Source organism: Rutidosis leptorrhynchoides, chromosome 6 (genome assembly GCF_046630445.1).
Source record: "Rutidosis leptorrhynchoides isolate AG116_Rl617_1_P2 chromosome 6, CSIRO_AGI_Rlap_v1, whole genome shotgun sequence".
Lineage (NCBI taxonomy): Eukaryota > Viridiplantae > Streptophyta > Magnoliopsida > Asterales > Asteraceae > Rutidosis > Rutidosis leptorrhynchoides.
Genome location: NC_092338.1, coordinates 424,456,192 through 424,469,439, shown reverse-complemented (window position 1 = coordinate 424,469,439; position 13,248 = coordinate 424,456,192). Strand labels below are relative to the sequence as shown.

At 30.1% G+C, this 13,248-nt stretch overlaps 1 protein-coding gene and 1 non-coding gene across 2 annotated transcripts in view; one reads left to right on the top strand and one right to left on the bottom strand.

Annotated features, from left to right (window-relative positions):
• Positions 1-13,248, bottom strand: part of LOC139855189 (uncharacterized) — a 31,602-nt gene that overhangs the window by 14,402 nt on the left and 3,952 nt on the right. Inside the window, exons 2-3 of the mRNA XM_071844431.1 lie at positions 11,571-11,701; positions 11,248-11,364 (exon numbers count right to left, since the gene is read on the bottom strand). Of these exons, the coding sequence (XP_071700532.1) occupies positions 11,248-11,364; positions 11,571-11,701 (248 nt within the window). The remainder of the gene's footprint in view (positions 1-11,247; positions 11,365-11,570; positions 11,702-13,248) is intronic.
• LOC139856644 (small nucleolar RNA R71) lies at positions 4,834-4,940 on the top strand. The gene has a single exon (XR_011762112.1). It is a non-coding gene; the product is annotated as a small nucleolar RNA R71 (small nucleolar RNA).

The following is a 13,248-nucleotide window of genomic DNA, read 5'->3' as shown; positions in this document are numbered from 1 at the left end:
TAAAGACCTAGTCTTCAACTTACGACGAATTTTAAAAATCATATTTTTAACTTAGCGAAATAAAGTAAATTTTTGTTTTTAAATTCACACCACTTAAATTTAAAATGCATAAAATTAAAAATTCATATTTTAAAAATAAAAAATTCACACCAAACTTAATTTAAAAATTAATATTATAAATTCACACCAAACTTAAATTATATTATTGTTTTTATACATGCAAACTTATATTAAAAATATTAATTTTTCAAATATTTACAATTTTAAGTATATTAATTTTAAAAAGTTTACAATATTATTTTAATATTAATTTTAAAAACAAAGTAAAAATAAAATTAAAAATCTTTTTGGCTTTTATCCCACTTTAATCAATCAAATATTATCAAAAATATGCGCCCCTCTTTTCGGTAAAGTAATTTCGGTTCCATGACCTAATTTAACTCATGACGAATTTTTGAAATATTTTGGGTTGATTGATTAAAGATATTTATACCTTAAGAATAAACGTTAAATTTTGCAGTGATGTAATAAATTTTTGTATGATATCAATAATTTCGGTCGCCAAACCTAATTTTATTGAATACCAATTTAATACTTTATAGCGAACAAATTAGCGTTTATTATCAAAAGGTTAAAAATGAAAATAAAAAAAATAAAAACTGTACAGACTTACCTGTGAGATAGTATTCTTAGTGATATGATCTATCCCACTCATAAGATAGTCGGTTTAATTGGTTTTCCATAGCTACAAAGGCGTAACCTCGAGCATTCAGTGTTTTTTCTTCTAAACATATGAACGGTCCGTCTCTGCATAAAGTAACAAATTCGGTGTTTGAATAGGTTTGATTATTTGAACATTTACCTCCATGTGACCATTTTCCGCATTTGTGACATCTTTCTAGGTGTCGTGCTCTTCTTTTCGCTGCGGATTTTGATTTTCCTTTACCAAATTGTAACTTATTATCTTCGCATCTGGATTCTTTTCTTACTCCGTCCAATCTTTCTCTGATTACTGATACTATTTCACTCGGAAGTGTGTCATTATTACGTTTAGTGATCAAAGCGTGTAGCATTAGACCATGGTTTAGTTCACAGGCACTCTTCATATCGTAAAAAAAACCTTAAAAAAAATAAAAATTCAGAATGGGGGGAGAAGACTAGTTCTTTAGGGTCTGCTAGGGAAAGACCATTCGGGTTCCATTTTCGAGAACTACACGAAAACAGACAATCTAACTCTAACAGAAATACATATTATCCTTTAAAAGACTTGATTCTCCCCACACTTAGTTAGCTGTGGTATCAAAATTGTGATTAACTTCATTGTCAACTTCCATTGGACTATCTATGTAATGTTTAACTCTGTGACCATTAACCTTAAATTCAATCTCATTTGAATTTATTAATTCTATCATTCCGTAAGGGAAAACTCTTTTGACTATGAATGGTCCAGACCATCTTGATTTCAATTTTCCAGGAAATAGCTTGAATCGTGAATTGAAAAGAAGAACTCTGTCTCCTTCTTTAAATTCTTTTGAACTTCTGATTCTTTTATCATGCCATTTCTTCATTCTTTCCTTATAGATTAACGAATTTTCGTATGCTTCATGTCTTAATTCTTCTAATTCGTTTAGTTGACTTAACCGTAGACGTCCAGCTTCATGTAAGTCGAGATTACATGTCTTCAAAGCCCAAAATGCTTTGTGTTCAATTTCTACTGGAAGATGACATGCTTTTCCATAAATAAGTTTAAAAGGTGTGGTTCCAATTGGAGTTTTGTAGGCTGTTCTAAAAGCCCAGAGTGCATCTTCCAATTTAATGGACCATTCCTTCGAATTTGATCCTACAGTTTTTTCTAGAATACGTTTTAAAGCTCGGTTGGTATTTTCAACTTGTCCACTTGTTTGTGGATGATATGCTGTGGAGATTTTATGAGTTACTCCATATCTTTTGAGAACTTTCTCAAGTTGATTATTACAGAAATGAGTACCCCGATCACTTATTAAAGCTTTCGGCGTTCCAAATCTTGCAAAAAGACGTTTTAAAAAGTGGACTACAACTCGTGCATCGTTAGTTGGGAGAGCTTGTGCTTCCGCCCATTTAGATACATAATCAATGGCTACGAGAATATATAGATTATTATGAGATTTTGGAAATGGACCCATAAAGTCAATACCCCAAATGTCAAATGCTTCACATACTTGAATGACATTTTGTGGCATTTCATCACGTTGACTTATTTTTTCGACCCTTTAACAAGCATCACAGGATTTGCAAAGAAAGTGTGCGTCTTTGTAAATTGTAGGCTAATAGAATCCAGCATCATAAATTTTTCTTGCTGTTAGTTGAGGCCTATAGTGCCCTTCTGTTGGTCCTGTGTGATAATGGTTTAAAATATTACTAGCTTCATCTCCAAATACACATCAGCGTATTATTCCATCGGGACAACTTTTAAACAAATGTGGATCTTCCCAGAAATAGTGTTTTATATCACTGAAGAATTTCTTTCGTTTTTGGTACGACAATCCTTTTTCAAGGTATCTACATACTAAGTAGTTTGCATAGTCTGCAAATCATGGAATTTCATTATAATCTATCTTCAATAGATATTCATCAGGAAAGTTGTCTTGTATGGTCGATTCATTTAGAACTTCTAATTCAGGATTTTCAAGACGAGAAAGATGATCAGTGGCGAGATTTTCTGCTCCTCTTTTATCTCGGATTTCAATATCGAACTCTTGTAAGAGTAAGATCCAACGGATTAATCTTGGTTTAGCATCTTGTTTCGAAAATAGGTATCTAAGAGCAGAATGGTCGGTATAGACCACCGTTTTTGCTAGAACGAGATATGAACGAAATTTGTCAAAAGCAAAGACAATAGCAAGGAGTTCTTTTTCAGTAGTTGTGTAATTCGTTTGTGCTCCTTGTAACGTCTTACTAGCATAATATATAGGTTGAAATCATTTTTCAATCCTTTATCCTAAAACGGCTCCCATTGCAAAATCACTTGCATCGCACATAAGTTCAAACGGTAGATTCCAATTTGGAGTTATCATGATCGGCACATTAGCTATTAGTGTATCTAACATTTCAGCTTCATCAATTGGTTCATTACCTTCTCCTAAAGAACATTCTCCTGTTCCTTGTAATTCTGGAAATTCTTCTAACAATTCTGCATGTGAATCTATAGTTTGAATATAATAACATGTATCATCTGCAGATTGTGGTTGTTGCATTGCTCTATCAACTGAAAAGGTAACACTCTCATCCTCTATACTTAGGGTCAGTTTCTTACCAAACAAGTCTATCATTGCTTTAGCCGTGTTTAAGAATGGTCTTCCTAATATGAGAGGAACTTGAGAATCTTCTTCCATGTCCAGAACAACAAAATCTACTGGAAATACTAAAGTACCAACTTTAACTAGCATGTTCTCCATTATCCCTCTAGGATATTTTATTGATCGATCGGCTAGTTGTATGCTTATTCTTGTTGGTTTCAATTCTCCAAGGTCTAGTTTAGCGTATAGTGAATACGGCATTAAATTTATACTAGCACCTAAGTCTGCCAATGCTTCTATTGAACTAAGACTACCCAGAAAATATGGAATTGTGAAACTTCCTGGATCAGATAATTTTTCTGGTATCTTATTCAACAGCACTGCTGAACAATTAGCATTCATAGTAACGGCCGAGAGTTCTTCCATTTTCTTTCTATTTGAGATTAGATCTTTCAGAAATTTAGCATATCTAGGCATTCCTGAAATTACATCAATGAAAGGAAGATTTAAATTTATCTGTTTAAACATATCCAAGAATTTGGATTGCTCGGCTTCAAGTTTCTCTTTCTTCATTTTACTCGGGTAAGGAAGTGGTGGTTGGTATGGTTTAACATAAGGTTTATCCTTAGCTGTGTTATCTTCATTAACCTTTTCAACTACCGGTTCTTTTTCCTTATCTTGATCAGGTTGTGGTTCTTGTGGAGTAGGAATAGCTTCATCAGAATTTTCAGGTATTTCAGGTGGTTTAAGTGTTGTACCACTTCTTGTGGTAATAGCTTTAGCTGTTTCATTCCGGGAGTTTGCATTTGTATCACTAGGTAAACTTCCCGGTTTTCTTTCACCTATTAACCTTGCTAGGTTACTTACTTCTTGTTCCAAGTTTTGAATAGAAGCTTGTTGATTTCTAAATGCTTGAGCATTTTGTTCATTAGTTTGTTTTTGAGATGTGAAAAATTGCGTTTGAGTTTCAACTAGCTTTGTCATCATATCTTCTAAATTTGGCTTTTTATCATCGGGTTGTGGTGGTTTGTTTTGAAAATTAGGTCTTTGCTGATTGTAAGTATTATTAGATACTTGTTGATTGCTAGGACCTTGTTGGTTGTTGTATGGAATATTTCGATTATAATTCTGGTTTTGATTGTAGATCGGTCTTGGCGGTTGATAATTATTCTGGTAATTATTTCCAGGCCTTTGGTTTATGTATGAAATATTCTCTCTTTGTTCCATTGTTAATTCAATACTGAGACAATCTTTTGTCAAATGAATTCGTATTGAGTGAATATCCTTAGTCATCTTTTCCATTCGTCTCTCGACAGCATCTATCTTTGCGGAAATGGAATCTAAGTCATGGCTAGAATCGGCTCTAGCTGCTTTAGATGATCTAACGATATCTTTTTCTTGGTGCCACTCATGTGAGTGGGAAGCAGTGTTATCAATAATTTTATAAGCATCAGTTTCGGTTTTCTTCATAATAGAACCACCAGCTGCTATATCGATATCTTTCCTTGTAGTGATGTCACATCCTTGGTAGAATATTTGTGCTATTTGACAGGTGTCTAAACCATGTTGCGGACATCCTCTTAATAACTTTTCAAATCTTGTCCATGCCTCATATAGAGTTTCATTTGGCTTCTGTGTGAACGTAACAATTTCTCCTTGAAGTCTTACGGCTTTAGATGCCGGAAAGAATTGTTTAAGAAAATTTTCAACTAAAACGTCCCATGTATCAATCGCCCCTTCAGGTAATGATTCCAACCAATCTTTGGCTTCTCCCTTTAAAGTCCAGGGAAATAACATGAGATATATCTGTTCATCCTCAACTTCTCTTATTTTAAATAGTGTGCAGATCCTATTAAAGGTACGAAGATGTTCATTTGGATCTTCCTTCGGCGCACCACTAAATTGGCATTGATTAGTCACCATATGTAGAATTTGTCCTTTGATTTCATAATCTGGCGCATTAATGTCTGGATGAGTAATTGCGTGACCTTGGCCAGTGCGTTTAGCTCTCATTCGGTCTTCCATACTTAAAGGTTCCAGATTTTCCATGATTGAATTTGTTGAATCTGAATCACTAGAGGATTCTGATTTAATGGTTCGTTCCTCAACAATCTCTGTTTGAATGATTGGTGGTTCCGGAGGAAAATTTAATGGTTCATGATCTATGAATTGTCCCTGAATATTATCCGGATTCTCAATTGTGAGGTCGGGTTCAAAAAATGGATTATCAGAAATTTGAATTGGAGTACTTGGTCGACTGGATGACGATTCTAAAGAAAAATCAACGGCGGTAATATTAGCTAGCTGTCTTGATCGAGTTACAGGTGGTGAACGTACAAAAAGTGGTGAACGTCTTGCTCGGTGCATTCATTGAATATCCTATTAGTTTTTAAAAGGAAATAAAAATTATATAAGTTATCCAATTAATAGACTTTTCTTATTTTGCCCACGTTTCGAATAGTCAAAAGATGCAGCAGAGGGGCAGGATTCGTTTGGTCTCAATATAATTGAGGACTATTTGGCTCCAATAACCCAGTCCACGTACAAATCCAACTATTACTACGAACCAGAAAATTTTGATGTCTATCAATTTAACCACTTAAAATAAATTTTCGTAATTTTAAGAAATTTAGATAAGAAGTAGAATAAAAATCTATGTCCTAAAAACTAGAATAGCGAGAAATAAGAAAGAAAAAGAGCGCGTCGAAAAAGGTCGAAAAAGAAAAAAAAATTGAAAAAGGCGTCGAAAAATGAAAGAAACAGAGAATGACTATAAAACTTAAAAACACTCGACTAACCCAACCTTATTACTATCACTAACTTAAAATTATAATCGCAAATTGAGATTACTAATTGGAATGATAATTGATACATAGGTAAAAGGTGTCTAAAAATATTAAAGCTTACAAGTAAAACTATATCCCAAATGGCAATATCTTAAAAAGGTACTAAAACTTAAAAAGGCGTCGCAAAATTCTAAAGCACTTTAATCTTAGTCTAAAGAAAAAAACACTTTAGGGATTTTACGGCAAAGCCTAAAAATCTAAATAAAAAAAAAATAACTATGGCAAAAACTATGTTTAAAACTAAAAACTAGCGAAAAACACAAATATTACGTTAAAACAATTAAAAAGGGACAAAATATAAAAATATACTAAAAGTTGTAAAAAGTACAATTTTTATAAAAATATTATTTTTATATTATTTATTTTATAAAATTATTAATTTTATAATTTAATTAAACTATATAAAATTAAATAAAACAAAATAAACTAATTAAAACTAAATATTATAATAAAAATACCCTAATTAGGGTTTAGAATTAATAATAATAATAATTATCCCGTAATTAATGCTGTTAGGGTTCCTGTGTACCCGTGTCAGGGCTGCTCCGCGATTTGCGGTGCCCGAGGCTGGAAAACTCCGCGAGTCGCGGAGTTTCAAATTTCAGATCAGGTTGCTTCGTTTGACAGGTTCAACGTAATTTTATTTATATATATTTTTTTATTTTTTTATTTTTAATTTAATTAAAATATTTATATAATTTAAATAAAACTTATATTTTAAAAACTAGAATAGAAATAAAAATATGTTACAATTTTATAAATAAAAATCTTAAAACTAGATTTATATATAAATTTTTTTTTTGGTTTTTGATTTTATGTTTTAAATAAAAACAAAATATTTAAATAAAACTTATATTTTTATAAAATAAAAATAAAGAAACTTTATAAAACTTAAATATTTAACAAACTCTTAAAAATATTATATTTTTATTTTTCTTTTTATGTTTTCGAATATTTAAAACGTATTTTTACGAAAGCGTCTTTTTATAAAAGTAAACTAAAAATAAATTTTTTTTATATATTTATTAGCGTTGCGCTTCCGGCTTTTAAGCTAGATTGTCCCCAGCAGCGGCGCCAAAAATACTTGATAGTTAAAGCTAAGGGGTATAAAATACTATTAAATTTTACTAGGAAATACTATTAAATACGATACAATTTTACACAAGATATTTATTTATTTATAGAATGGATATACTTAAACCTTGCTACAACACTTATAGGCAGTGTACCTAATCGTACAGTAGTGTAGTTTTTAGTAAGTTCGGTTCGTTCCACAGGGAATCTTTTTTACAAAGCTTAACGCTATATTAGTTTAAATTTATAAAAATACAAATATATATATAAGTAATATTATTATTATAAAGGAGAGTTTTTACCGTTTAATGACCGGTTTGTCGATTTTAAAACTTTAGTCGCAGTTAAAACAAAATGTAAAATATTAAATAAATAAAAGACTTAATTTAAAGCGTAAAGTAAATAACGATAATGAAATTGCGATAAATAAAAGTGCGATAAAATAAACTTGAGTTAAAACAAAATGTAAAATATTAAATAAATAAAAGACTTAATTTAAAGCGTAAAGTAAATAACGATAATGAAATTGCGATAAATAAAAGGGCGATAAAATAAACTTGCGATAATTAAAAAGTACAATAATTAAAAGTGCAATTAAATACAATAACAATAAATAAAAGTGCGATAATTAGAAGTGCAATTAAATATAAAATAAAGGAAATTAAATATGAAATAAAAGAATTATGCTTATTTAAACTTCCGTAATCATGATGTTTGACGTGTTGATTTTAGTTATATGCCCATGGGTTAATTGTCCTTTGTCCTGGATTATTTAATATGTCTGTCTGGTTTTTGTCCATAACAGTCCATCAGTCATAAATATAAAGTGCGAGTGTCCTCGTCAAATTATCCTTATACCCGAAGTCAAATATTCCAACTAATTGGGGACTTAAACTGTAACAAGATTTTAATACTTTGTTTAATAATTACCCCAGGATGTCGACTGAGTGTAACCCAAGGTTTTAATACTCTGTTATCAATTATGCCAAGTGTCCTTGTACATAATTTCACCCCTGTTTTAATAATTCTAGTGGCTATTAATCCATTCCCGTGTCCGGTTAAATGAACGATTATTCGTACATATAAATATCCCGCCCATCGTGTCCGATTGAGTGTATATGGTTATTTATAGGGACGTCCAATTGTAAATCTTTATATTAAAATTAACAAACTATCATTTAGTTAAACAAATATAAAGCCCATTAATAGCCCATAGTCTAATTTCCACAAGTGTCATTCTTTTGTCCAAGCCCCAATTATGGTACAAAGCCCAATTACCCAATTTTAGTAATTAGCCCAACATCATGATTACTTCGTTTTAAATAAGCATAATAATAACTTAGCTACGAGACATTAAATTAAAAAGGTTGAACATAACTTACAATGATTAAAAGTAGCGTAGCGTTACACGGACAGAATTTCGACTTACACCCTTACAACATTCGCTAACATATATATATAATTAAAATTAAAATTAAAATTAAAATATATATATATATTACGTTTACATATAGAGAAAGAGAGATTTTTGGATATATTTTTCGTCGAATTGCATTGGCTTTTATAGGAATTTGAGTCCAGGTGAACTCCGCGACTCGCGCCCTTTTTGCTCTTCAAACTCCGCGAGTCGCGGAGTTTGTAATTACAGCTCACCCAGCTTTGGCTCTTTGTTTACTGACGATTTATTATATAAATATAATATATATATAATTTATATAATTAATTATATATTATATTATATTTATATACATAGTTAACTTGTAATTTTTAGTCCGTTGCGTCGAGCGTTGAGAGTTGACTCTGGTCCCGGTTCCGGATTTTCGAACGTCCTTGCGTACAATTTAATATCTTGTACTTTGCGTTTTGAATCTTGTACTCTTGTAATTTTGAGACGTTTCTTATCAATAATTGGAACCTCTTTGATTGTATTTTGTACTTTTGAGCTTTTTGGTCGTTTGCGTCTTCAATTCGTCGAATTTGTCTTTTGTCTTCACCTTTTATTATTTAAACGAATATTACTTGTAAATAGAACAATTGCAACTAAAAGCTTGTCTTTCTTGAGGAATAATGCTATGAAATATATGTTCGTTTTTAGCATTATCAATTCGCTTGATTTAGAATCGGGAAGAGAAAACAAGAGCATGGAGCTCCGAAACATAACAAGAAATATACAACCGATCACAAACCCAGAAATTACAAACCGTGTATATCAGTGTGTATAGCAATATAAAGACATGACATTGGAGTATGATAAACACAATAACCCCAAGAGCGAAGTAGAAGTAAACAGATTCCTCGGGTGGGAGTTGAAATAGAAGAATGATTGTTGTGATAGTCAGAATGAGGTTAAGAACCAGAGTTGGATTAAGCATATTCACAATCATTGAAAGTATGGATCGAGAAAGAAAGTATTGGTGTGGTGAAAATAATGGAACGGAAGAAGTTCATTTATAGTAAAAATACCAGACAAAGCAATCGAGACAGATAATCGCATTTAATTATAGCGATCTTAATTTCCTTATTCGCCGAAGAATCAAATCTTTTAGATTTCGAAGATTTTCTTCAAATCCCTTGAATTCCGGAATTCAACCAAAACAACGTCAAAAGTTAAGACGCATCCTATTTTCAAAAATTCAAACGTGACTACGACAAAAGTAAGACGAATCTCTATTCCTCATTTCCCTCTTTTGTGACAGCTTCACTTGTACATGTCACTTAATCGAATCAATTTATCCCTATTAATCAATAATGATAAAACTCTACTTATCAACTCATATTCGTCATAAAAACATTTTAATTGTTAGTTATGACGACCTCACTCAAATTTCGGGACAAAATTTCTTTAACGGGTAGGTACTGTGACGACCTGGAAATTTCTGACCAAATTTAAACTTAATCTTTATATGATTTCGATACGATAAGCAAAGTATGTAATGTTGAGTCTAGAAAATTTTGAAACGATGTTCATATATTCAATTGACATTCGACTGCTCTCGACGATTCACGAACAACTAATTATAAATAGATATATATATATATATATATATATATATATATATATATATATATATATATATATATATATATATATTGATTTGAAATATTATTTGAAATAATATATGATGTAATTGTTGAAAACAAATAAGTAAAATAATATGCGCTTTATATTATTTGGAATTGAAAATAAATAATGGACGAGCATTTTTAATCCAGTTTCCACATTCAATAACCAAAATAAATAAATATTTTAAATTAAAAATATAGGATTTTTCTAAAAGACTTTTATCCGCCACTGATTAACAACGGAGTACGATATAATCTCCGTGTTAAAATCATCCGTACCAAATAATAAGATGACAGCTAAATGAATTATAATTCATTAACTTTTACTGTTTTCCCTTTTGAATTCTTGAGATTTCTATTTGGCTATTAGTAAAGATTCAGTTATATATCACTTTCATATTATCTCATGAGTGATTTAAATTATAGTTACTATTAGATCGTGTAAATGTGATATTTAATAAAAAGATTACTGTGTTACTAGTTAGTTTTGTCTCTTCACAATTTAATAGTAATACATATATGGACGTTTGCATTTTACATGATCAATCATCTGTTTCCTTTTGACAATATCACCAACTCTCCACTGCTACTAATTGATTACCTTTGCCATTTAATATTATGATTGATTGACACTAGGCTTGTTTTGGTACGTCACTCATTAAATTATATACATATAGTACATATGCACATAGTTACATATATACACACTGCATATTAATATTGAGGATAGTCACAAACACCTACTCCACTCACAAATTACGGATTAAAAAAAAAGGGCAGTTAATCATCTAATTCACTTTTTACTTGTTTTATTTTTGTTTGTGTTTGATTGTCGACTCACACACCAATTCACTTAAAAGCAAATCGATCCTCATTACCATCTTCTAACCTTGTTACTTGAAACCACCTCAACCGAAACACTTAATGTATTAACTTCAGTTTCTATTCAATCTCTAGCTAAATCGGACTGTTGACTTAGTTGTTGTTACCATTTGTCTTCTGTTTGTAGCTCAAACATTAACCAAAACTGCACCTTCTTCTTATTCGAATCATCACCACCACCTCGCCACTCTAACCACCACCATGTTTCATCTTTTATATTGCAACTAAGATCAAACACACTCATTAACTAAAACAGATTCATTTTGTTCAATCACCATCTTCAACAAACATATACACACAAGAGTTATTATTTTGAACTAGATATTAAAACAAACCACCATTAGTTCCTAACTGTTAACCCGTCATCTCTTAATCACAACCAACAAGAAACACTGTGATCGAGCTACTGCTATGCTATACTTGCTAATACTATTCGAAGAACTTCACAACCAATAAACCAAAGAAAACTGCTACTGCTCTATCTATTATGTTCCTGTTACTGTCTCCTTTGAAAACCACTGCCACCAAATAGCCATCACCAATATCCTTGTGTCTGTTTTTCTGTGATCAAGCAAACAAAACATAAAGCCACCAACAATCGCCACCACTCCACACATCACCAAACCATATTCTCCTGCCTCTATTATACCGTTTCTACTTCTATTCTCTTCCTCGTTACTACTCAATTTGAAACCCACTTGTTGTGGTAGAACTGAGACCAAGAACCAAAACACCATCATCAATTTATCATCATCATCATCATTGTCAATCTATCACTGCCATAATTATTCGACAATCACCAAACAAATCATCATCTTTCGATCATTGTTACTATCGTATAGAAACCATAACCAAAAATAATCATCAAAACGGTATCAATACCTGCTATTAACTGCTATCAAACTGCTACTGTGTTGTTGCTTGCTCATTCGTCACTCAACAAACCGAAATCACCATCATCACAAATTCTGCTACAAACAATCAATCAATTCATTCATACAATAATTAATAAATTAAACCGCCTTCAATCAAGTAACCGAATTTCAATTGATTCAAAGAAATCGAAATCCCTTTTTAGTATTTTAATTCAGTGACTGTCTATTAATTTAGAAAGAATTAAAGGAACATACCTATGACTTGTCCCCATTCCTTGTGAAGAATCTTGAACGAACGAACGAACAAACGATTTAGGGTTGATGAATGAAATAAGGTTGAAGACTCTAAGGTTTGTAATTGTACGTACAGGATGGAGAATGATATTGTGGAAGTAATTGGGGTAAATTGGTTACCTGGAAATCGGAATACCTAATAAGTAAGATAATGCTCCGTATAAATATTTTTTTATTTACTTTATTATTTATTATTTATTAATACTAATTATTATTATTATTATTATTATTATTATTATTATTATTATTATTATTATTATTATCATTATTATTAATATCATTTTCATTTATTACTATTATTATTATTATTATTATTATTATTATTAGGGTTAGGATATAAAAATTTGATATATTAATAGAATTCGATATGTTATATATAATCACAAAAAGATGATCAAGTTTATATTTATAATGAAAAATTGATATAGCTTTAAGATTATGAAAATTAAGATTATTATATGTGATCACTAAATTATAAAATTTTGATAAAAATGACGATATTATGATTATAGATGTAAACTTTGATAACTGATAACTATATGTACTATTAATAATAATAATATTATTATTATTATCATTATCAATATTAGTAAAAGTATTATTATTAGAATTATCATTTTTTATCATTATTATTATTATGCTTATTATTATCTTGTTATATAAATATTAATATTAGTTTTATGAATATTACTATTAATATAATTTTATACATATTATAATTATTATTATTATCATTATTATTATGATTTTTAACATTAATATCATGATTTTTAATATTATTATTATTACTATCATATTATTATTACTAGTATCATTATTATTATTATAATAACTATTATTATTATTATAAAATAAAATAACTCCTTATTATCAATATTATTTTTTCATATAATTATTAGTTATATAAAACTATATTTAACATAACTATATTAATAATTT